The following is a 24,545-nucleotide window of genomic DNA, read 5'->3' as shown; positions in this document are numbered from 1 at the left end:
TTAAAAATATTTAACAAACTTCTATTATAATTTATCTTATTTTTCCAATTAAATATAAGGGTAGTTTACAACATTCAACCTTTTGCAAGCATTTGAGTTACCTGTTTTTCTGCCACCCTCTCTTTTCTCCCCCCCTCCCCATGGCAGCAAACAATCTGATATAGATCATACATGTACAATCGTGTTTAACAGTTCCACATGAGTCGTGTTGTGAACTAAAAAGAAAAAAATAAGAAAGAAAAACATAAAAGAAATTTTAAAAAGTGAACATAGTATACTTTGCATTCTGATCCACATTCTCTGGACATGGATTGCATTTTCCATAACAAGTCTCTCAGGATTGTCCTTAAACACTGAACTGCTGAGAAGAACTGCATCCATCATAGTCGATCATCTTACAATGTCACTGTTAATTTATACAATGTTCTTCTGTTTCTGCTGACTTTATTCAGCATCAGTTCATGCAAGTCTTTCTAGGCTTTTTTAAAGTCCAACCACACATGATTTCCTACAGAAAAATAGTACTTTAAAACATTTCATATACTATATCTTGTTAAGCCATTCCTCAATTGATGGGCATCCCCTTAATTCAAGAAAAGAGCCACTATAAATATAAATATATATATATATATATATATATATATATATATATATCCTTTCCCTTTTTGATTTTCATCTCTTTTGGAATATATAGTAGTAGCATTACTAGGTCAAAGGGCTTACCACTATAAATAGAGCTGCTATAAGATTTTTGTACATGTGGGTCTTTTCCCCTTTTTTGTGATCTCTTTTTTCTTTTCTTAATATCTTATTTGTTTTACAATTTTATATACAATAGTAGTTTCTTCGTATCATTTTATGTAAGGTTTTGAATTTTATAATTTCCCCCATCCCCCACAGAAGGCAGTATGATAATCTTTACATTGTTTCCATGCTATACATTGATTGAAATTGAATGTGTTGAGAAATCATCCTTGAGGAGGAAAAAATATTAGAGATAGCAAAATTATGTAATACATAAGACATTTTTTTTTTTTAATGAAGGTGATAGACTTTGGTCTTTGTTTAAATTCCATGCTTCTTTTTCTAGATACAGATGGTATTCTCCATCGCAGGTATTCTAAAATTCTCCCTGATTATTGCACTGATGGAATCAGCAAGTCCATTAAGGTTGATCATCATCCCCATGTTGTTGTTAAGGTATACAGTGTTCTTCTTGTTCTTCTCATCTCACTCAGCATCACTTCATGCAAGTCTTTCCAGGCTTCTCTGAAGTCCCATCCCTCCTGGTTTCTAATAGAACAATAGTTCTATTGTTCACCCATTTCCCAATTGATGGACATTCATTTGATTTCCAGTTCTTCACAACCACAGAGCTGCTGTGAATATTTTTGTACAAGTGATGTTTTTATCCTTTTTCATACTCTCTTCAGGGTATGGACCCAAGAGTGGTATTGCTGGATCTTTTTATGATCTCTTTTGGGGTGTGGACCTACTGGTGCTATTGCTGGATCAAAGAGTATGCAGTTTTATTGCCCTTTGAGCATAGTTACAAAATGCTCTCTAGAATAGTTGGATCAGTTCACATTTCCAGCAACAGTTCATTAGTGTCCCAGTTTTCGAAAAGCACATTCTTTTCAACATTGTTCATTTTCCTTTTTTGTCATTTTAGCCAATCTGATAGATTTGAGGTGGTACCTCAGAGTTGTTTTAATTTGCATTTCTCTAATCAGCAATGATTTGGAGCACTTTTGTAGTTTTGATTTCATCATCTGAAAACTTTATACCTATCCTTTGATCATTCATCAATTGGAGAATGACTTAGATTCTTATGAATTTAACTCCTTTCTTTATAAATTTTAGAAATTAGTCCTTTATCAGAAACACTAGCTTTGAAAATTGTTTCCCATCTTTCAGTATTCCTTCTAATTCTGGTTGCATTGTTTTGTTTTGTAAAAATGTTAGTGTAGTCGGAATTATCCATTTTGCAATTTATAATGTTTTCTATATCTGACATGCTGTTTTGTTCTCCTAATTGGCTTATGGTATCACCCTTTATGTTCAAATCCTATACCCATTTTGATCATATCTCAGTACAGAGTGTGAGATGTTGGTCTATGCCTACTTATTGCCATCTATTATGACAGTGATGAAACATCATACCAAAACTTGTGAATTGCAACCAAAGCAGTTATCAGGGGAAATCTTATATCTCTAAATGCTTACATGAATAAAATAGAGAAAAAGAAAATCAATGAATTGGGCATGCAATTAAAAAAAAACTAGAAAAAGAACAAATTAAAAACCTCCAATTGAATACCAGATTTGAAATTTGGAAAATCAAAGGAGAGATTAATAAAATTGAAACTAAGAAAGGTATTGAATAAATAAAACTAAGAGTTGATTTTATGAAAAAGAAACTATAAAATCGATTAATCCTTTTGGTTAATATGAATTTTGAAAAGAAAGAAAACCAAATTACCATTATCCAAAATGAAAAGGGTGAACTCACCAACAGGGAAGAAGAAATTAATGCTATTTTGCTTAACAGGATGCCAACAAATCTGATAATAAGTTATCTATCTCCAGGGCCAGATATATTTACAAGTGAATTCTATCAAACATTTAAAGAACAAATCTTCTTAGTGAAAATTGATACAAAAATTTTAAGCTAAGAGATTACAGCAAATTATTACTAGGATAATATACTATGATCAGGTGGAATTTATATACGATATGCAGGAATGATTCATTATTGGGAAAATGATTATCATAATTGACCATATCAATAACAAAATTAGCAGAAATCCTGATTCTCTTCAATAGATACTGAAAAAGCTTTCAGCACCTTGTTCCTATTAAAAACACTAGAGAGCATAAGAATAATGAAGTTTTCCTTAAAATGATAAACAGTATCTGTATAAAACTTATCGACAAACATTGGTGTGTGTGTGTGTGTGTGTGTGTGTGTGTAATTTTTTCTAGCACAGTGGTTCCATCACATTCATATTCAGTCATTTCCTATTTTTGATGGGCAGCCATCAATTTGGTTTCTAATTTTTTGCTGCTACAAAAAAGACCTCTGTAAATATTTCTCTCTCTCTCTCTCTCTCTCTCTCTCTCTCTCTCTCTCTCTCTCTCTCTGTGTGTGTGTGTGTGTGTGTGTGTGTGTGAGAATAGATAGGTAGAGGTCCTTTTCCTCTTTAGGATAGTGATATTTAGTAGTTGTGTTTTGGGTCAGTGCATAATTGAATAGCTTTTGGGATGTAGTTCCAAGTTGTCTTCTAGAATGGTTGAATTAGTTCCTAGCTCTACTAGTAGTGCATTAATAACTTGATTTCCCACATTTCCTTTCCCACATTTGTTATATTCCTTGTTATCTTAACTAATATGATGGATGGGAAATGATACCCCAGAGTTACTGTTTTAATAGTGATTTAGAGCATTTTTTCATTTAACTATTGCTAACTTGTAGTTTTCTCTGAACACTGCCTATTTTATAGCTCTTGATAATTTAATAATTGGTCAGTAGCTCTATTCTTGTAAATTTGACTCATTTCCCTCTAACATTTAGTTTAACTGTCTGAGAAAACTGAGACAGATATTTTTCTCAGTTTCTTATTTTTTCTTTTATGTACATTGATTTTGTCTGCACAAAAATTTATTTTATGTAATCAAAATTATCCATTTTATCTCCGTAAACATTATCTCCTGTTTGATTATGAACTCTTCCCAATGTGATAAATAATTCTTCCATATTCCAGGAATTTGCTTATGGATATTACCCTTTATATCTGAATCATGTACCCATTTTGAGCTTTTTTTTGGTTTAAAGTTGTGAGATGTTAGTCTATACCCAGTAGCTGAGATGTTCAGTATATTATTAAACAGTGTTCATTTATTTTTGTATATTCATGTCTAATTTGTTCCACTGCTCAAACCTTTGCATTTCTTTGTCAGCATCAAGTTGTTTTAACTTTCTATAGTATAGTTTGAGATCTAGTATTTCTAGGGTCCCCGATTTCCCTCTTTTTTATTGACTCCCTTGATTTTGTTTTTCCTTATCAATTTTGTTATTTGTATTTATAGTTCTATAAAGTAATACTTTGGTAGTTTGAATTGTATGGTACTGAATAAGGCATTTATAAGTGAATTCTACAGTAGTTAAAGAATTAATCCAATATTACATAAACTGTGAAAAAGAGAGGCAAAGAAGTAATCCTTCTAAATTCTTTCTATGACACATACATGGTCTTGATGCCTAAATTTAAGGACAACCAAAACAAAGGAAAAACTGTTATCTAATTTCTCATAAGAATATTGATACAGGGGTGGCTAGGTGGCACAGTGGATAAAGCACTGGCCCTGGAGTCAGGAGTACCTGGGTTCATCCAGTCTCAGACACTTAATAATTACCTAGCTGTGTGGCCTTGGACAAGCCACTTGACCCCATTTGCCTTGCAAAAACCTAAAAAAAAAAATCTTGATGCAAAATTTTTATATCAGCATGGATACAACAGCAAAAGTATGTTATGAAAATCATGCTCTATGACTAGACTGGATTTATACTGTGAAATGTAGGGCTGATTCAGTATAGGAAAACTAAACATAATTAACCATATAAATAACAAAAGCAAAAAAGATTGTCCAAATAGATGCAAAAAAAAAAAAAAAGCTGGGGTGGCTAGGTGGTGCAGTGAATAGAGTACCGGCCTTGGAGTCAGGAGTACCTGGGTCCAAAGCTGACCTCAGACACTTAATAATTACCTAGCCGAGTGGCCTTGAGCAAGCCACTTAACTCCATTGCCTTGAAAAATCTAAAAAAAAAAAGCTTTTCATGACACACACACACATTTGGGTTAAAAATATACTAGAATGCATAGGAATAAATGGAGCTTTCCTTAAAATGATTAGTAGCTATCTAAAACCAAGAGCAAGTACCATCTGAAATGGAAATGGGCTAGAAAACTTTTCCAGTAAAATCATGGATAAAAATAAGGATGCTAGTTATCACCATTTCTTTTTCTTTTTTTTTTTTAGGTTTTTTTGCAAGGCAAATGGGGTTAAGTGGCTTGGCCAAGGCCACACAGCTAGGTAATTATTAAGTGACTGAGACCGGATTTGAACCCAGGTACTCCTGACTCCAAGGCCGGTGCTTTATCCACTACGCCACCTAGCCGTCCCAGTTATCACCATTTCTATTCAATACTATATTAGAAATGCTAGCTGTAATGCAATACAAAAGGAAATTGAAGGAATAAGCATGGGAAAGATAGCATAATTACCCAGCTGTTAAGATGTTTTACTCAAGAGTCAGCTCAAAAATTAGGTGGCTGGTACATTGGATAGAGCATCAACCCTGCAGTCAGGAGGACCTGAGTTCAAATTTGACCCCAGACACTTAATAATTACCGAGCTGCGTGACCTTGGGCAAGTCACTTAACCCCATTGCCTTGCAAAAAATTGAAAAAACATAATTCAAACAATTAACAATTTTAGCAAGTTGCAATATATAAAATAAATCCACACAAAGCATTGATATTTCTTTATGCAGTTATTCCCTCCATATCATGATTTTACTCATCACACTTTCAATGTTTTTTTCTAATGGAATTATTTAAATATTTTATTTCCTGTTCTGTTAAAAAGGGCAATTTATATTTTTTATATAGTCCTCATTTTTATTTAGTTTATTAGTTTTATTGGCATATACATTGTTGGTAGGCTGTGAACTCATCTGGAGAGCAATTTGGAATTATGCCAAAAGGGCAACAAAACTGTGCATACCCTTTGATCCAGCAATACCTCTACTGGGTCTATACCTATGAAAAAGGGTAAAAACATCATTTGCATAAAAATATTCATAGCAGCTCTATTTATTGTGGCAAAGAATTGGAAATTGAATGCCCATCAATTGGGGAATGGCTTAATAAACTATGGTATATGTATGTGATGGAACACTATTGTTCTATTAGAAACCAGGAGGGATGGGAATTCAGAGAAGCCTGGAAGGATTTGCATGAACTGATGCTGAGTGAGATGAGTAGAACCAGAAGAACGTTGTATACCATAACACTAACATGGGGGTGATGATCAACATTAATGGACTTTCCCATACCATCAGTGCAACAATCAGGCACAATTTTGGGCTTATCTGTGATGGAAAATACAGTCTATATCCAGAGAAAGAATTGTGGAGTTTGAAGAAAGACCAAACCTTTAATTTTTACCAAAAACCATTATCTTATTATGTAATTTTGCTATCTCTTTTACTTTGTTTTTTTTTCCTTAAGGATATGATTTCTCTCTCAACACATTCAGCATAGATCAATGTATACCAAAGAAACAATGTAAAGACTAACAGACTGTCTTCTGTGGGGGTTGGGGGGAGGGAAGCAAGATTGGGGGAAAACTGTAAAATTCAAAATAAATAAATTTTAAAAAATAAAATAATGTCCATTTGTTAATATGGCCAAATAGAATCAGACCTAAGGAATAAGATAGAAGAAACATAAAACCTTTGTACATGTAATTCTCCTCTTCAGAAAAACCTTTAGGGCATCCCTATTTGGTTTGAAGTTTCCAGCAAATGCTATCTGCCCTCAAGGAAATGTAACTGAATCAGCTTGCTTTACTTGAAGAGTATATACATGCATAGGTACTTGTCATTGTTAGGGTCTCTGTATATTGGAATTTTTTTTTTCCATTATACAATCCAAACTAGCATCCCTCTGTAGAATCACAAGTGTGGTAGAAAAAAACCCAAGCACATCCTAAATCCTTCTGGCTCTCCCAAATACCCTAAAAAGATTTACTTATATCAGTTGACTGTAAATGTGCTTTCTTTTACCTTTCAGCTCTAAAACTAGGTAACTTCATAGATAAATGCCCATCTGGGTACAACAGCCCCAGTGAATTTAGAAGAAGGTTGAAAGAAAAATACTGTGTGCAGAGAATCAGAGTGATATCAGTCCTCCCTGCTCCTTCACCTATCTGGCTTTCCAGCATGACTCAAAACAGAATCATTTCCATCGGTTCCTTCCATTAGTCCCCTTGCCTGATCTTAGAGTAAACCTCCTTAAGACTGAACCCTAATAATATTAATAACCCTATTGTACTCACTTCCCTAACCCAGGGGTCTGGTTTGTCAATATTCAAATTTCATTTGAGGAATAGAAAGGCTAGTATCACTGAATCAGAGTAAACTAAGAGGCATAAAAAGGTACAGTTTAAGAAGACTAGAAAGGTAGGAGGGGCCAGATTGAAAAGGACTTTGAACACCAGGATTTTATATTTGGTCTTGGAAGCACTGAAATTTTTTTTAATTAGGGAATAACATCATACCTTTTTTTTCCTTAAGAAAGATCAATTTGATATCTAAGTGAAGGATGAACTAAAGTAGAGAGAGACGAATGAAGTAAGGAATCCAACCAGCAGACTGTTCCAATACTTCTAGTCTTGGGGTGATATAGGCAGACAAGACAGATAGACTGATAGATATCACAGAACACATCTTCACATCTTTTGAAGGTGGAAGTGAAAAGGATTTGGATATGGAGTAAAAGTGAGGAATTGAGATTGACACCTGTGTTTGAAAGTTGGGGAAATGGAAATTCAGTTTTGAACATGTTGAGTACAGATGTTTGTGTACAACTGGAGTTTTGAGACTGAAAAGGTCATAATTCAGCAAGGAAGTTTGGTCTGGATTAAAGAGATATGAGAATCATCAGCATACAGATGATAATTGATTCCATGGGAACTGATGACATTACCAAGAAAAATAGTCTAGGCTACAGGAAGAAGAGAAGTGAGCTTAGAATAGAATTCTGTATGAAAATGGAAAACTAGAAAAACATCTTTGGAGCTACCATATCACAGTATCACATCCTCATCTCTGTCTCTTAATTTTGGATGCCTAAATTAGTGGGGGAGGAGGAAGTCTTTCTAGTTTTCCACATAATGACTTATATGGAAAGACATTGCTCTCAAATGAAGGAACTTTTTTTTAATATCCTTGAATCCCGAGAGAGCTTTTTCCTTGTCAATTTGAATACATCATACATATTCTGTATAACACCTAAAATATTCTTGGCTCCCAGAGCCTTTTGAAATTGGGAGGAGGTGGATTGGAAGGAAGAAAGGAGCAAGAAACTAAACAGAGCTCTCCAAGTGCCAGTGAAAGCTAAAAATTTAACATATTATTACTATACATTTGAAATTATAGCTATTAGTAATTATGACAACAAACCTTAAAAATTTAATTTTCCAAAAAAAGTCCTATGAACAAGTCACAAACTCCATAGAACAATTAGGAATATAACATGAAATTTTGAGCTAAAAAACAAAAATAAAGGGATATTATGGAGAAGTTGTGGTACTGCACTGTTCAATGAAACTTCAGATATCAGCACAACTCTTGGAGTAGTTTTGCTCTTTGATTGTTTTTTTTTAATTTGTGATCACAGTATATACTGTTTGGGGAAACGAGAGTTTAGTCGTTTTAAAATTTTTTTAAAAAAACGTTTTCATTTTACCTAAATGGATTTTTTCTAGATTTTCCTGGATTTCATATGGAAAGTGGAATAAATTTGATAAGCATGATTTGGTAGTTTGTAAAGCTTAAGGTAGGTAAAACAAAACACCTTACTCATTAGTCTTTCTAATGTCTGGTCGGAAAAAAATCTAAGATTGTTTTGCAACTGAAATGAGAGGAAAAAGACAAGATTCTTATCAGCTCTAATATTTCAATCCCCATGCCTAATTTTTATTAGGCAACTACACTATTCAGAAGACAGTGAGATTTTTCCTCTTTTCCTAAAATAAATGAATTGAAGGATGTGGATTGTAAAAAAGTCCTATGTATTCAACAATATAGGTTATAATTTTTTTTTCCCTTTTAGGAACCTCCAGAAGTTTAGTCTTTTTGGAGACATAAGTATCCTACAGCAGCAAGGAAGTTTATCAAATATATACCTCAGCAAGGTGGACCCAGATGGCAAAAAAATTAAGCAGTAAGTTAAACAATTTAATTCAATTCAGTATATATTAATCACCTGTGTCTAAACACTGCTTATAGAGACATTCAAAGTTTAGATAAGGTATGCCCTTTACCCTTATGGGACTACCAGCATAATATGAGATAGGATGCACCTGCAAATAATTACCATATACAATGGCAAGTAAAATATTATATGTTGTGTGAAATAGGGAAGCCATTAGGGTATGAGAGCATTAATGCCACCACCTATGAATCTTATCCTAGTGTGGAACCTTAAAGGCTAGATAGAAATTCAGTAATGTGCCAGCACAGTGCCGGTGCTTGATAAAATGCTTGCTGACTGAACAAATCAGGGGAAGGAAGCATTTAAAATAGTTATTAGAAGAGGCAGGAAAGTTCAGTTCACTTTTCAGGAAAAATAGAATTGAACAGTTGGTGATAAAATTGAAAAGATTGATAGTATGCAGTTAGATGATTCAAAACTGATCAATTTCTTTACTCAAGGAGTTGTTATTAATCAATGGATGTGAACTTGGAGGGGATCTCAATTGGCATACCTCAGGGATCAGTCCCTGTACTCTTCAGCATTTTTATCAATGACTTGAATGAAGTCATAGAAGGTATGCTTGTCAGAGTTGCAAACTGCAAAAATCTGGGAGAGGTTGAATGACAGAATTACTTAAGATTCCAAAAAGATCTCAACAGTTTAACATGATCAGCTGAATAAAATGAAATGAAATTCAATAGGGATAAATGTAATGTTCTTGGGTACAAAAAAAATCTAGCCTAATCTGATGTTCTAATAATGTTAATACCTAGGGAAATCTAATTGATGACACAGAAAACATAAATTCCTTATCCCTTCACATTGCTAACTTTTAAGAGGATGATTTTCACAAGAAATAACAATAGTTTACATTTCTAGAATACTTTTAAGCATTTTCCTCACAGCCATGTTCTGAAATAGGTGATTCATGTTAATTCCTGTTTTACCAAGAAAGAAATTCAGGATCAGAAAGTTTATGTAAATTTGCCTAGAGTCACATAAATTAATAAATGTTGGAAGTAACAGTTGAACCCAGGTCTTCTAGTTCTTAAGACTAACATTCTTTCTACACTTTAGGGTCTCTTCCAACTCAGCAAACATTTGTGAAACACTTGGGGCATGCAAATACTCAGGGCAGGCATGGCACTTCTAAGTGTTGGAGAAGATATAATAAGCATGGTTCCCTGTTCTCATGGGACTTATAGTCTATTATACAGTTATAAAGCAGCTGAGTCAAATTAATCTTGTTTGATTTATTAAGCTCTGTATGTATAACCAAATAATTTTTTTTTAACATAAACAATGCTAGACATTGCTGTGGTGGAATCTGTAACTGAAATTCTTAGTGTAAGTTGGAAATATACATCTGAGCAACAAAATTCTTAAGAGAACAATATTAGCATGAGCAAAAATGTGAGTTATTTATGTTGGTCATACATTATTTATAAATAAAAAATCTGAGGGTTGTTTTTTTACCTTTTTTTTTCCTGTTTTCCCTTCTCCATCATACTATTCTTTAGAAAATGGAGCATATTGATTATGGAAATTTTCTTAGTATCATAGTTTCACTATATTAGTGAAAAATACAAACTGGGTCTCAAAACTTGGCCATTGAAAGGCTGGTTTGTCAAATTTCTACTGCCAGCAGAGCTACGGTAGAATAGAACATGTTGATACTAGTTGTTTAATTATGTAGTCATTATGTTATAGCCTCTGATTTTTTTGTGTGTGCGAAAGGTAACCAATTCATTTAAACATAAGAACTAACTTTGTTGTAGTGAGTTAATTTTGTTTGGTCTATTAAATTAGAGACTCTTAATTTCTCTTTGATTATTGATTTCTATTCATTCTTACCACAATCACAAGTTAAACATTCTATCCGTTGCAGAGGCCAGCCATTTTGTTCTTCAGGAATATACTTGTTCCTGTTTTTCGTCTTCTTTCTACATCTACCTAAAAACACTTGTAACTGATCCATCACTTTTTTTTTTTTGGCAAGGCAGTGGGGTTAAGTGACTTGCCCAGGTCACACAGCTAGGCAAATTATTAAGTGTCTGAGGCCAGATTTGAACTCAGGTACTTCTGACTCCACGGCCAGTGCTCTATCCACTGTGTTACCTTGCCGCCCCAATCCATCACTTTTTACAGCATGTATTAAAGATCACTTCTCAATTTTTCAGTATACAAAATAGTTGTGGCTTATCATAAGGATAGAGAGCAAATATGTCTTTTGTAAATACTCATTATGTGTCACTGGTATGACCATATTCATTCCTCTGTGGTTCTGGTAAGAGAGAGGGAGAAAATCAGAAAAGAATTAGCATCTGAGTTTTAATTTTTTTATGTCAAGTTCTTCTTGGTCTCACAAAAATCCAGTGGTCCTATCAGGGCACAGTGTCCAGTTATTCCATTTCTGATTATGTCTTCTTGGCCTATTATTTAAACTGCAAAAAAGTTTATCAAAGCATCTAGAGCCCCCCAAAAACTCTTCACACTCAGAATCAGAGAGGCAAAGAGAAATAGTAGATAATATTAGAAAGAAAGGATGAGTATAAACTTTTCACAAAATATTGTTATGTTTCATCAAATATAGCAACTCATTTACCTAGTGGTAACCTGCCTTTTCAGAACCTGGCTGAGTATCTGAAAAATAGCCCCCCCCCCCAAAAAAAAAGGACTTAAATAAAATACCCCAAAAGTTCATTTACTACTAGAGTCATATTTTATTTTATGCAATTAGATTTGGACCTGTAGGGAACCATGGTAATCATGTAGTTCAACCTACTGTTTTTTCAGATGAGAGGAGACGGGTCCAGAGAGAGTTAATTCATTCAGCTAGCATGTAGTAGAACTGAGTGTCAAACTACATATCTTCTTCAAATCTATTGCTCTTTCTGCTACACCAGACTTTTCAGAGCAATTTTTTTTCATTGAGATTCATTCAACATTTTACTGATTCTCTAATAGGTTAAAAGCAAAATTTAGTAAGCATTTTATTAAGTGCCTACTATGTACCAAGATAAACTTCACTTCCAGATTTTTAGCAGACAAAAAATTAGAATAGGTGTAATACTAGAGGAAAATATATGGGCAACCAGAAATGGTAATTGGCAGGTTAACAAAAAATGATACAGAAGAACTTTAAATTGCAGGCACTAGAATATTCAGTAAGTGTAGTAGACATTTAGGGGACATTTAGTGTAGAGACAAATAGCCATGTGGCACCTGAGAACTTCACTGAATTACAATCTAGTATAATAGTTATGGTTTATAATAATGAATCTGAGTCACTTAGAAAAGACTAAAGGATGTTCTGTTTGCTCTATGGAAAGAGACAACAAGCTTGATGTTAGAACTGAGTTCAAATATCAGTCTTGACATTTAATATCTGTGTAACTGAAATGAGGAAGTTGGACCAGATGACTTCTTAAGTACCTTCTAGTTCTAAACACACTACAATTCTGTCAGTTTTAGATGTAGAATAAATATGTTGTATTAAAGATTTCAGCCCAGAATGGCTAAAATGATAAGTTAGGACACTTCAAGTTATCTGGAAAATTCACTTGTATGGAATACGTACCTCATTCTTTCATAAGAAAGCTATAAAGTGACCCTAAAAATAAAAAAAAAAATCTTTTATCAGTTGTCATAAAGCTTTGTTAGCCCAGGAATGTTCTTTGGAAAAATCTTATAAGAAATTCCATGAGTTTTATTTTTAAATTGAGAATACTTCTGCAGTACATAAACATTCAAAGCAGGATAATACAGTATTATTAAAAATACATTATTAAATTTAATTTCTCAAAATTTATATATTTTGGGGGCAGCTAGGTGGTGCAGTGGATAGAGCACCGGCCTTGGAGTCAGGAGTACCTGGGTTCAAATCTGACCTCAGACACTTAATAATTACCTAGCCGTGTGGCCTTGGGCAAGCCATTTAACCCCATTGCCTTGAAAAATCTAAAAAAAAAACACCGATATTTTTAGAATATGGTATAAACTTTTTTTTAATTTCCTAATTTCTTTCTACTAGTCAGAACTTAAATCTTGTTTTAGGGCAGAAGGGAAAATTAACTTGATTTTTCACTTTACTTAGGTTATTTCTGCAAACCATATAGGGGAAAAAAAGAAAGTCTGAATAAAATAATATTTTAAACCAAACTATTCAGAATTTTGAAATTTTAAATCTTCACATTAAAAGAGCCCATGATATGTTATAGATATGATCTAATAGGATAAAAGTAATCCTTAATTTTGAATTATATACCCAAATATTACATTTGAGAGATTCTTGGGAAAAATAAAAAGAACTGTGTATTCTTTTTCTCCATTCTTCTTGGGAACTTCCTAGCAACAGTTTGGTCAGCATATGCCATGCAACATTAAAAACAAAAACTTGGCTAGTCATAACAGTACACAATTGTAACCCCCAGCTTAGAAGGCTGGCAGATCTTTTGAGCTCAGGATATCTGAGCTGCAGTGGGCTATGCCAATCGAGTACCCACACTAAGTTTGGCATCAGTTTGGTGAGTCCCTGAGAGCTGGGGACTACCAGGTTGCCTGAGGAGGGGTGAGCTGATTTGGTTGGTCAAAGGTCCTGTGCCAATCAGTAGTGGGATTCAAGCCATTAGTAATAGCCTCTATTTCCTGTCCAGGCAGATGAGGGAAGAGATTCTTCTTAAGGGGGAAAAAAATGAAAACTTTGAATTTGCTGAATAATTTTGTCTATTTTGTTAGCCTTTACACAAATGATACTATCAAAACTATTATTTATTTTTCAGGCTGCCCTCCCCTGTACCAGTAGAATGAATAAAATTGCTCTTTTCTACTATACTGGTATAAAATGTTACTTTCTCAGGGTGAGTTTCCACATGTCTATTTCCAAATCATTTCCAAATAAAGTATACTGCATCTTAATCATTAATCTTCCATATAGAGGTTAACAATGGATTGTAGTAACATCATTTTTATGTTGAATAGACGTTCATTACCTAAACAAGAAAAAAAATGGATTTCAACCTTGCATACTGTTTGACAACTTTTTTCTAGTAAGGCAGTATTTAAGGGATTAGAGTCAAGTGTTAATGGAATTATTGTGGTTTATGTTTTGCTTACAGAATTCAGCAGCTGTTTGAAGAAATATTGGGTAATAGCAGACAACTGAAATGGCTGTCTTGTGGGTTTATGTTGGAAATAGTAACCCCCACATCACTGTCATCTCTCTCAAACCCTATTGCCAACACCATGGAACACCTGAGTTTACTGGATAACAACATCACTGGTAACACCACTCTTATCACTGCAGTTGAATTGGAGCGCTTTGTGAATCTGCGCTCACTCGCCTTGGATTTCTGTGATTTTACAGCTGACATGGCAAGAGTCCTGGCTGATAACAACCATGTGCCTTTGCATCGACTGTCTCTCATAGTTCATAATATTTCTCTGATGAACAAGTCTCTGGACAACATGCCAGAAGATGAAAATTGGAAGGCCCTAACACGAAACAGCACTAGTCTTCGGGTTTATATAATGGCTTTTGATATCAAGAGTGATGACATGCTTAAGATTCTTAAACCCAGTATACCACTAGAGAGGATTCATTTTGATAGCTACATCACTTGTGTTTCAGGGGCTGTTGTTGATCTCATATCCAGGCAGTATGACAAGTTCCTCACTCATTTTATATTAATGAATGATGTGATAGATACATCTGGTTTTCCAGATCTTAGTGACAACAGGAATGAAGATCCTTTGGTTTTATTAGCATGGAGGTGCACAAGGCTCTCCCTTTTGGCAGTTCATGGTAGGTATTCCTTTGCAAAAATGACTGTCTTTGGCTATGTTATGAAAATATTCATTTTATTACACTTGAAATTTGTCATACCAATAAATATTATTGTTGATCTTTACCTTGTCAAAAGTGGAATAATATGTTGAGAATCTCTAAATAAGGGGAGTTCTATTCTTTTATCTACCTATGGTTTCATACTCCTGTCAGCTTAATAATGGTGTTACCCTCCTTGCTAATGTTCCATTTGGTCAAGTCTCATGACAAGGTGTTGTTCAGAATTGCAGTCCTTAAAATACTTTCATTATATCAGGGAGTATCAGTAGAAACAAGCAACTTAAAGTGATTATAATGTTTTCACTTTAGGACTTTTATTTTTGTAATAAAAAGCTGTCTCTGACTTTCCTGAAGGTTAATTCTGGTATATTGTATGTTGCTTTGGTAGTAGATAATGTACACAGATAATTAGCAATTTTGCACACAATTTTTGTGGAATTTGTAGATTTACATTTTGTATTCCCTGAGGTCTACAAAATTACATAGGTTCCATCATTATTTATAAACAAGATAGTCCCTTCCTAATTTTTCTGTCTTCAAATCTTTTACTCTTTGTTTTCCCACCAATTTACTTAAAATCAAATTGAGAAATTCAAGTTGTAGAGATTGTATAATATTGCCTGAGGCCTTACAAAATCATGACTAAGAGTCAGTTGAACTAAGCTATGAGCACACAAGCCACAAAGTTATTATATTCCTACCTATAAACAGAATCCTCTAAAAACTGATAGATTGAATAAAGGAAGAGAGAATTTATATTTATTTCAGTATCAAAAACAACATTAATTTACTTTTTCAGAAGAGATGTAAGTTGCATTGACCAACTGATGTCTGTATTTTTTTTCCTCCTTAATTTGAACAATCCTCATTTGAATTGATACTTCAGTTTAAAAACTTGGGCTTTACCCAAGAATAGTCAAAGAATGCAACCAAAAATGCGCCAAGTTGTAACCAAAATGAAATATTTGCATACCCCGAAATAGAGTAAATACTTTGTGTAATTAATAATACATAATTGTTTTGTATTCAATAATTGCTTTTAATTCATTTCATAGGACATTCTTTACTATTTGAGAAATAGTTGCCATTCGTATAGATCAAAATTATGAGATGAGATTTAAAAATTTAACATGATTTTAAAAAATAAGTTAATTGGTCAACAGTAAATTTCTAAAGGTTTTTAGATTTTGTTTTGGTTTTTTTATGGTTACTGATTTTTTGAAACTTTAAAACATTAACTAGACCCCCTACTTTTGCTATGATATTTTAAAGATTTTATGAAAATATTCAAAGTTTTCAAATATTCAAAAATTCATATAAAATTCAGAGAATAATTAAGCTAGGAGAGAACCAGCTGTTTCTTAATGTTTTGTCTAGAATTGGTAAGTATGCCAGAGATCATCCAGGCTCCTCACCTCTCTAGCCCCTTCTCTGAGAATTCTTGGTTTCATCTTTACCCTGCTCCCATGAGAATTCTGTCACTAATCTAAAAAGAGTTTGCCAGTTTTAAAGCCACATGTGATCCCTGTTCTAGTTTGGTGGGACTTTTTTCCCCTAAAGAAACATCCAGAAACCTTAAACTTAATTCAGTAACTTGTTTTAGTAGTATAGAGTCTCCCCCCCATTAATTCAGTTTCTTAGGCACCAACGATCAACATCATGGTATTTTCAAATTCTTCCATTAGGTCTTAAGGAAACTTTGTTTTAATTTGCCGGCAAAACCATACCAGTTCTTTTTTGCTTTTCTTTTAAATATATTCAAGAAAGGAAAGGGGTCAAAAACTGGCAGGTGTAATGTAATTTTAAAGGTTCTCAGGAGTTGAACAAGAAAGATGGGAAACCACCTTGTTGAGTAGACATGATGAAAAGGAAGGAAATCACAATGCTTGGTCTCTTGTGTTTTTAAGGTTACACAGTGTGGGCTCACAACCTCATTGCCATTGCTCGTCTTCGTGGCTCTGATCTTAAAGTGCTTGAAGTCACCGAGGAAAGCATTGATTTTGATCAAGGTGAACTAGCTGATCAGGATGTGGATCCCGTGCATAACCTTATTGAGCAGGTATCGCTAGGCCTGGGTCGACCTTGGCATGCTGTTATGGACATCGAATCTCTCAGTGTCTTCACTGAACCAAATCGTCATTTTTATAGAGAAATGCAAAGCTTCAGCGAAGGCGTCTAGCTTTTTTTATTTACAATTCCTGTGGTTACATATGCAAGTAGGGTCTTATTATGTTTTTCAGTAGTGTGAATTAACCCCTTTGTGCTGTGTTTAATCAGTATTAGCTATATAGAATTATATATGTATATTCTACTTCTTGATCAAAGAACGTAGTCGGGTATTGGTTTAGAAGTTGAAAGTGGCAATATGTAGGGCTTTCACGATTAATGAACTTGTAATACAAAAACTCGAGGGTTGTCTGAGGTTGCTGGCTAACTTTCACTGAAAGACTCTGCATTTTCATTGAGTTTTGTTTTTTTGGGGGGTTGGGGGGATTTCTATTGTGAGTCAGAGTTCTGTACTCTGAAGCCAAATTTTTTTTATACACTTATAGATATATCCATAATCTTGTGGGTTTGTATGCAATGCATTGCAGTCATGCATTCTAATAGCATGTCTTTGATTCTTTTTGAAATTTCAAAGGAGAGAAAAAGAATTTGATCATAAATGAATTCCCTTTAACAGAAAAGCAAAGGCTTTAATTTGCATCACGTGTAATAGTTGATATTATAGGCCACTGCATTCTAATTTTTGTAATGTGAAATAGTAAGCTAAATACCTATTTGACTTTTTAAAAAAGTTATTTACACAAACAAGAACTCAAATCATTGGATTTTTTTTCTTCGTTCTTTTGCTTTGATTTAATTTTACTTTTCATCCAATTATGTTGTTTGTCTTAAGGTAAAAGTTAGCTTTTAGCCCAGATTTCAAATAGTAGATCTAAAAGGAATATATAATCCACAGTCAGAAACTCTTTAAAGAAAAAATTACAACAGATATTAACACATATGCTTGCAAACAAACATTGGTCGTGAAATCCCTCACAAGTCACTGGATTTTTCTCTGTCAGCGCCTGTGTCAGCTGCCAAAGAATAGATTAAAAACGAAGAAGTGCCCACATGCTGGCAGGGGTGGGCCAATTTGGCCAGCCAGATACTGCTAGATTGTAATATATAAGGTCGAATTTCGACCTATGGTACACAGCTGTGCTGTGGCTCAGTCAGCAACCTCAGAACTCTTAAACATGCACCTGTTTCACTGTGAATAGTGAATGTAAAGTAAGGAAAGGAAAAACTTAAGCTTGTTCTATCACAGGTATGAGCTGCTATGATGCATGAAGAACATTCCATGAAGTATGTTTTAAAATCTTGTTATATCTGAGAGGCTTTAAAAGCCTATTTAACTGTTTCAGGGCAACCGCGGTACAGACGTGGTCTCTGTGAGACTTCCACCTGACCCAAGTTTTAAGTGGTACGAATGTTGTGCATTTAATGTTAAAGGACAGTCTGCAATAATAAAGTAAGTAGCCAAAGTGGGTGCCCAGCAGTGCTGAGACCTGGCTGCTCTATTGTAAGCTTTGGAAAACACAATTTATGCAACAGATGTCCAGATATGATTCTATTTATGGAAAATTTATATGTGTTTTGCAAATAGTTTTACCATCTTATATTAAAATGACCTTTTGACAGGTGTGCGTTGTTTTGTCTCCAGTGAGCACATACCATGCGGATTTTATATGTACATCAGTAGAGTGAATCCACTGGCACAGTGTGTGTGTATATGCCAGATGTGGTGAGATTTTATCTTATAAATGTGATCAAATTTAAAATAACTCCTGACAGAAACTGTAAGGAAACCAGCTGAGTGTTTGACCTGATGACTGATGTTGTATGGTTTATGTTAAATGTATATTCTTTTAATTAATGAATAAAGCATTAAAAATTGATCATTGTAAAACATTTTATTGTATCAGCATGAAAACTTTTAGTGTTAAATTGCAACAATACTTCATAAATTGTGTATAATCCTTTGTTACCTCTCATTGTATTCTACTGCAACAAAACTCAAATTTTAAATTTCATCATAAATGGTCTTTCTGTTGGGTTGGTTATTTTTGTAAATTAAAATTTTTTTAAAAAAATCAAACTTTAGCAAAAATTCAAAGAGTAAACGCAAAAAATTAGATTGCTTAGCACAGACCTTAATGTATTATGCATTTAAGATGCCTTATGGATACAGTAAAACTTAAATTGTGGATTACAGTAATCTTGAGTTTTAGAAATCCTTGCACCCATAGCATATGCTAGATTCAGAAATAATGTGCTTCAGAGAAATGTATAGTATTCTTATCAGTGTCCCACCATTAAATAGGTTATAAACACCTTGTATTGCTTCAGTTTGACATTGTATGTTCTTGGTTGTTGGAATGACAAAAATGGCATTTATGATAGGTTCAGTGCCTCTAAGAAACACTGCCAAATATTGTCATGATTTTTACTGCTTATCTGTTTTTAGAACACATTTAACCTCATTTAATAAATTGGGGTAGCGTAGTCCCCTCAGGTGTTCACATATACTATTTGTGCCCAACCTGTGGTAGAGCATTCCAAACTAGTATTGGTCTGGTCAGCCACAGTTGGGCACACTGTAATTTGTCTCAAACATAGTGATGTCATTTTGGTCTTCTTTGATAACAAGGGACAAGAACCAACCAAACCAGATAGGTGGGTGTGTTTAAAATATATGGGTCTAAAATACTAAAGCAGTTGCTAGAATTAAGACATTTGGAAGAAATCGTAATAATAAAAATGCTCTTTGACACACATGCTATTTAGCTATGTCTAAACTCTTTAAAAGTGTAATAGTACCCATAGTTGATGGATCACCTTAATAAGTTCTTTTATTTCTAGTTATTTATTTCCAAGAACATCTGTGAGTAAATTTATTGGATACTTAAATTCCAAATAATTTTATTCAAGATAGAATGGAAAATTAAAATCTCTTCAGATCTTCAGAATACTCTGAAATTACAACTTTTCATACTGTATTCTTTATTCTTTTGCTTTAGAATATCTGCAGATGTTTTCATTCTCTTCCTCCAAACACCTTTGTGATTAAGGAAGATGGGGAAATGCTTCAATGCTTTATAGTTGACAAGCAAACACAAGAATTTAATTTGCTTTTTTCCCTATAAAATGCTGTCTCTTGACTTCATTGTATGCAAGTCAAAAGGAATTAACATTAAATATGAAAAGTATAAGGACTTTGAATCATACTTTTGGTTATAGAACAAGGTGAAAAGAAAGTGGGAGTTATGAATGTTAATATTCTACATATTCTCTGTACAACAAAAGTGTAATAAACAGAAATAATGGCACTAGAAGCCATATTACCCCTTGATGAACAATTATGGTTGTTGTTGTTGTTGTTCAGTCGTGTCCAACTCTTTGTGATTCCATTTGGGATTTTTCTTGACAAAAGCCCCAAACCCACAGGTGTGGTTTGCCATTTCCTTCTCTAGTTATTTTACAGATGAGGAAACTAATGCAAATACTGTCTGAGTGTGGATTTGAACTCATGTCTTGTCTGACTCCAAGCCTAGCTACTCTGTCCACTGCATTACGACTGCTTTTTGGTTGCTCACTTAAGGATAATTCAGAAACCAAAGAGCTGGAGCCCCTAAAAGGTTTTAAAAATTGTGTATTAGTTGTATTCCACTTGATTCACTTTTTTTGGTAGCATAAATAATGACAGCTACATTAAATCTCAGTTCTCGGTGTTAAAGTAACACCTAACTTCAAGTGCACTTCAAGAACTTAGGGCTATCCCCAGCACCTCTTTATAGGAGCCAGAGTGACTCTACTCTGCTATTGAACTCCCTGAACCCATGCTGGAAGGTGGGGGAAGAGGGAAACTAGGAGGGATAGAGAGAGCAGGGAGTAGATAGCATTTTTTTGTGCATGTAGGCCTGTAATTGGACTCTTCCAATTTCTGTCGACTGTTATTAGTCCAATATTCCATTATATTTTTCCCCATATGTCTGGAAGCAAGGAAAGAGATGGAAAATTGCCAGTGGCTAGAGCTACTTGCTTTTATGCTTCTACCACCAAACTCTCTAATCTGAGTTGAAAATAGATCCTGGGGTGGAAATGAGACCGAGACCTTGCAGTGGCAAAACTGGCCAGGGAGCAAAAAGCAGGGACTAAGTTGCCAGGTGTAGTGAAACCTTGACAGCTGGTAAGATAGTCATGAGACTGATAACCATTCCAGCATGTGCACGTGCAATTAAGACAGATTTGAGACATCTTCCCAGGCTAGAAATGATTGTTGTTTGGGATCTCAGCAAACAATGGAGAAATGGGGGTAAAGGCTGTAATTGCTAAAGTTTCACAGTGGTTGCCACTCTGTTCTCTCCTACTCACTATCCAGTTTAGATCCATCTGTCCCTGCCAATCCTCACTATAGTCTTGCCACCAAATGCTTTGTTTTCTTCATCCCAGGATCACTCGGGTAATGAAGGGCCACAGCAGTAGCCAAAGTGTGCAATGACCCTTTTCTACCTGCTGCCTTGGAAACTTTCTTACCTTCTCTGCCCTCAGACTCATGGAGAGAAAGGGATAGAATAGTGGACTGGTAGTTTGTTGCCAAAACTTAGGGAAAAGGACCTTGGGCTTAAAATTCAAATATTCAGTAGGAAAGTATTCAGACTTACTCAGAGACTCTATGCCAGGAATCTTTAACTTGGGGGCCCATAATCTAATTTTTAAAAAATATATTTTTAATAACTTTAAATAAAATTGATTTCTTTTGTAATCTTAATTTTTAACTTATGAATAAAAATTTTTTAAATGTATATATTTATCTCATTCAATATTGCATTTTTTAAAAAAATTAACATTCATTTTTTTAAATTTTGAGTTCCAAATTCTTTCCTTTTCATGGCCCCTAAAAAAAAATCTGAAGAGTTTATAGTTTTACCAGGCTGCCATAGGAGGTCATCACACACAGACACAGACACACACACACACACACACACACACACACACACATACCCCTTCTTTAATTATGTATGTTTGACTCTGCTCTAATGAACTTGGTTATCTGTTCATGTCACACTACTAAAAACAGCAAATTCAGAGAATACCTAAAATACTAAAAGTAGGAAGAAGTGATAGCTGACAACAAGATGACAAAATGATGTTTTTGAAGTAAAACGTGTCAACTTTTATTATAAAATAGTATATTCATTCATTAACCTTATTTGGGAGAACTTGGGCTTTATCTTATTCCATTTTGATGTTTGTTTAATTTGTCGATCGGATATAGTTATACCTGACAAAATAATTAATAATTTCAAGGTATATTAATTCATCATAATGTAATGGAAAAAACTATGGGTTGAATCATTAGACTTTTCTAGTCCCCACTGGCACTAATTAACTTTGTCACTAATTAGAAAAAGCACTATACCTCTTTGCCGCAATTTGTTCTAATGATAACAGCTTTCTATTCTCTGGGTTGTTTAGAGAAGAATAAAATGAATTAATCAGTATGAACGACTTTGAAAAGTTAAACTACTATATAATTGTTCCAATTTTTAAAAGTATTTAGTAACTGTTGGGTCAACTGGAATATGAGGAAAATTCACATCTAGAAATAATCAAATTCATATTTGTTTCTAGAAGCTACTCATGAATTCAAAATATCTTATGTTTTCAAAGGGTTTTTAAGGTATTCGGACTTATACCATTATCTTTCTGTTACTATCACTACTTTTCCTCTATCTCCTTGACATAATTCCTAATTGAATCTAAGTTGAAAAAAATTGTAAATCTGCTGGGTCATCTGATGATCTTGTTAACACATAGCTGACTTGTTATTTTTTCTCTGAATTGATAAACTCAAATGATTGTTGTAACATATAATCACACTCAAGTAGTTCCAAAATGTTTTGGAATAAGATAAGACCACTTCTTCCATTTATCAGATTGATTCGATGCTATTTAAATGCATAAACTGATCATGGGATTTCCTGTTAACACTTTGAGCACTATAATGTGTTATGAAAATTGATCCGTCTTCTAGTCCCCTTTACTCTGTTCACATGAGTAATGTAATAGCCTCCTAATTGATCTTCCCTCCCCAAACCATCCTCTGCATAACTGCCAGTGATTTTTCTGAAGTGCAGGTCTGTCCACTGTCACCCCTTACACAACTTCAATGCCTTTCTGTTGACTAGAGGATTAAATATGATTTTCTGAATGGGACCAACTTCTGAATAATTCCTGCACTTCACTTCTGGGTGAGATGGGATAAACAATTTTAAAAGAAAAATAATCAACAATAAACATTTCAGGTAGACTATACTCAACTATTTGAACATTTTTCCCTGTGTAAAAAGGTTTTACGGTATGATAAACCACATGTCAGATCCATATAGTTAAGAACTAATAGGCAGAAAGCAATCTACTTGAGTTATAATTCTGGATGTGTTACTCTTCCACTTGTCTGACTTGAAGCGCATAATCTCTCTAGGGATCAGTGGAAGATGAGGCAAATGACATCTGCCCTACCTAACTGCAGTGATAGTTGTAAGGAAAAAAATAGCATTTTGGAAAGTGTAATGCAGGAGAGTGGATAAAGAGAAGAGCTGCACAGCAAAGCAGGTAACAACTGCATAGTAGTAGTTCACAAGGGGAAAGAGGAGAACAGATTCTAACAGGGAACAGACCTGGTATGTGGCTCCCATTACCCTTGGCAGAGAAGGTGGTATCCAGATGGACTTTGCTAGGAGCCCACAGGGCCACTTAATATATTCACTGTTATACAAAAGAACAGCCAGAACCACTGAAATGCGGGTATTTTCTAAATTACACAATGAAGAATGGAGAATGAGGGGAAGGGAAATAAGGAACTTGACAGTACCATATAGCAAGAACCTGGAGTTGGGGGTGAAGGTGGGTGCCCAGACTTGCCCAGGCAAGTTCCTTGCCCAATTTTGGGGAACCAATCACCTTTTAAAGAACTTTTTTGCTTTGGGATGGTCTTGGGATGGTCAGTTGTTGCTTCAGTGCATGATGGGCATGGGTTTTCCAAGTTGGGCTACCTCTTTGTCTTAAGGTTTAAAGAAGGGAAAGAGGATGGGAGGGCTGCATTAAGGCTAAGTCTAATGTGGACTTGAAATGGCAGGTCACTGTTTTCCCTCCAAAGCTCCCAATGTTGAAAGTAGTTCCTTCCCTAAACTTCCCTTGAGGTGGGTGGGAGATGGTGGGAACCTTTCCCCTCCCTTAACAGGATGGTGGCTGCAGGTACATGGTAGGTAAAGCAGGCTTCCGCTATGCAGCCCTGATTGCCTCTTTGTTTCTTTGCCTGATCATAGATGTCCAAATAGCAATCCCGATGAATATATCCAACCTCGAAGGGAGCCTTGTGAATACAAGAGGTCAGGAGACCCTGGTCAAGGCTCACAGTCCTGCAGGAGGCACCCTGTCAACATCCACTGCAGGTCTTGGAGGAGATGGTCACCAATAGAGACCATAGAGGGAGGCATAAAGAAGCTCTGACCTGACTTGCTAGAAGGCATGGATGTGGAAGGAATTGTTTGAACATTGCAAAGCTGAGGTGACATTTAAAATACCCTTTGGCAGCACCACAAACT

The 24,545-nt window shown here is 34.7% G+C and overlaps 1 protein-coding gene across 1 annotated transcript in view; it reads left to right on the top strand.

Moving 5' to 3' along the window:
* The window catches only part of FBXO33 (F-box protein 33), a 31,856-nt gene extending 13,023 nt beyond the window's left edge, over positions 1-18,833 (top strand). Inside the window, exons 2-4 of the mRNA XM_074213436.1 lie at positions 8,901-9,011; positions 14,162-14,847; positions 16,797-18,833. Of these exons, the coding sequence (XP_074069537.1) occupies positions 8,901-9,011; positions 14,162-14,847; positions 16,797-17,068 (1,069 nt within the window). The 3' untranslated portion in view covers positions 17,069-18,833. The remainder of the gene's footprint in view (positions 1-8,900; positions 9,012-14,161; positions 14,848-16,796) is intronic.
* The last annotated feature ends 5,712 nt before the right edge of the window (positions 18,834-24,545 follow it).

The sequence above is a fragment of the Macrotis lagotis genome, chromosome 1 (assembly GCF_037893015.1).
Source record: "Macrotis lagotis isolate mMagLag1 chromosome 1, bilby.v1.9.chrom.fasta, whole genome shotgun sequence".
Classification (NCBI taxonomy): Eukaryota; Metazoa; Chordata; class Mammalia; order Peramelemorphia; family Peramelidae; genus Macrotis; species Macrotis lagotis.
This window is presented reverse-complemented; position numbering and strand designations above follow the sequence as displayed.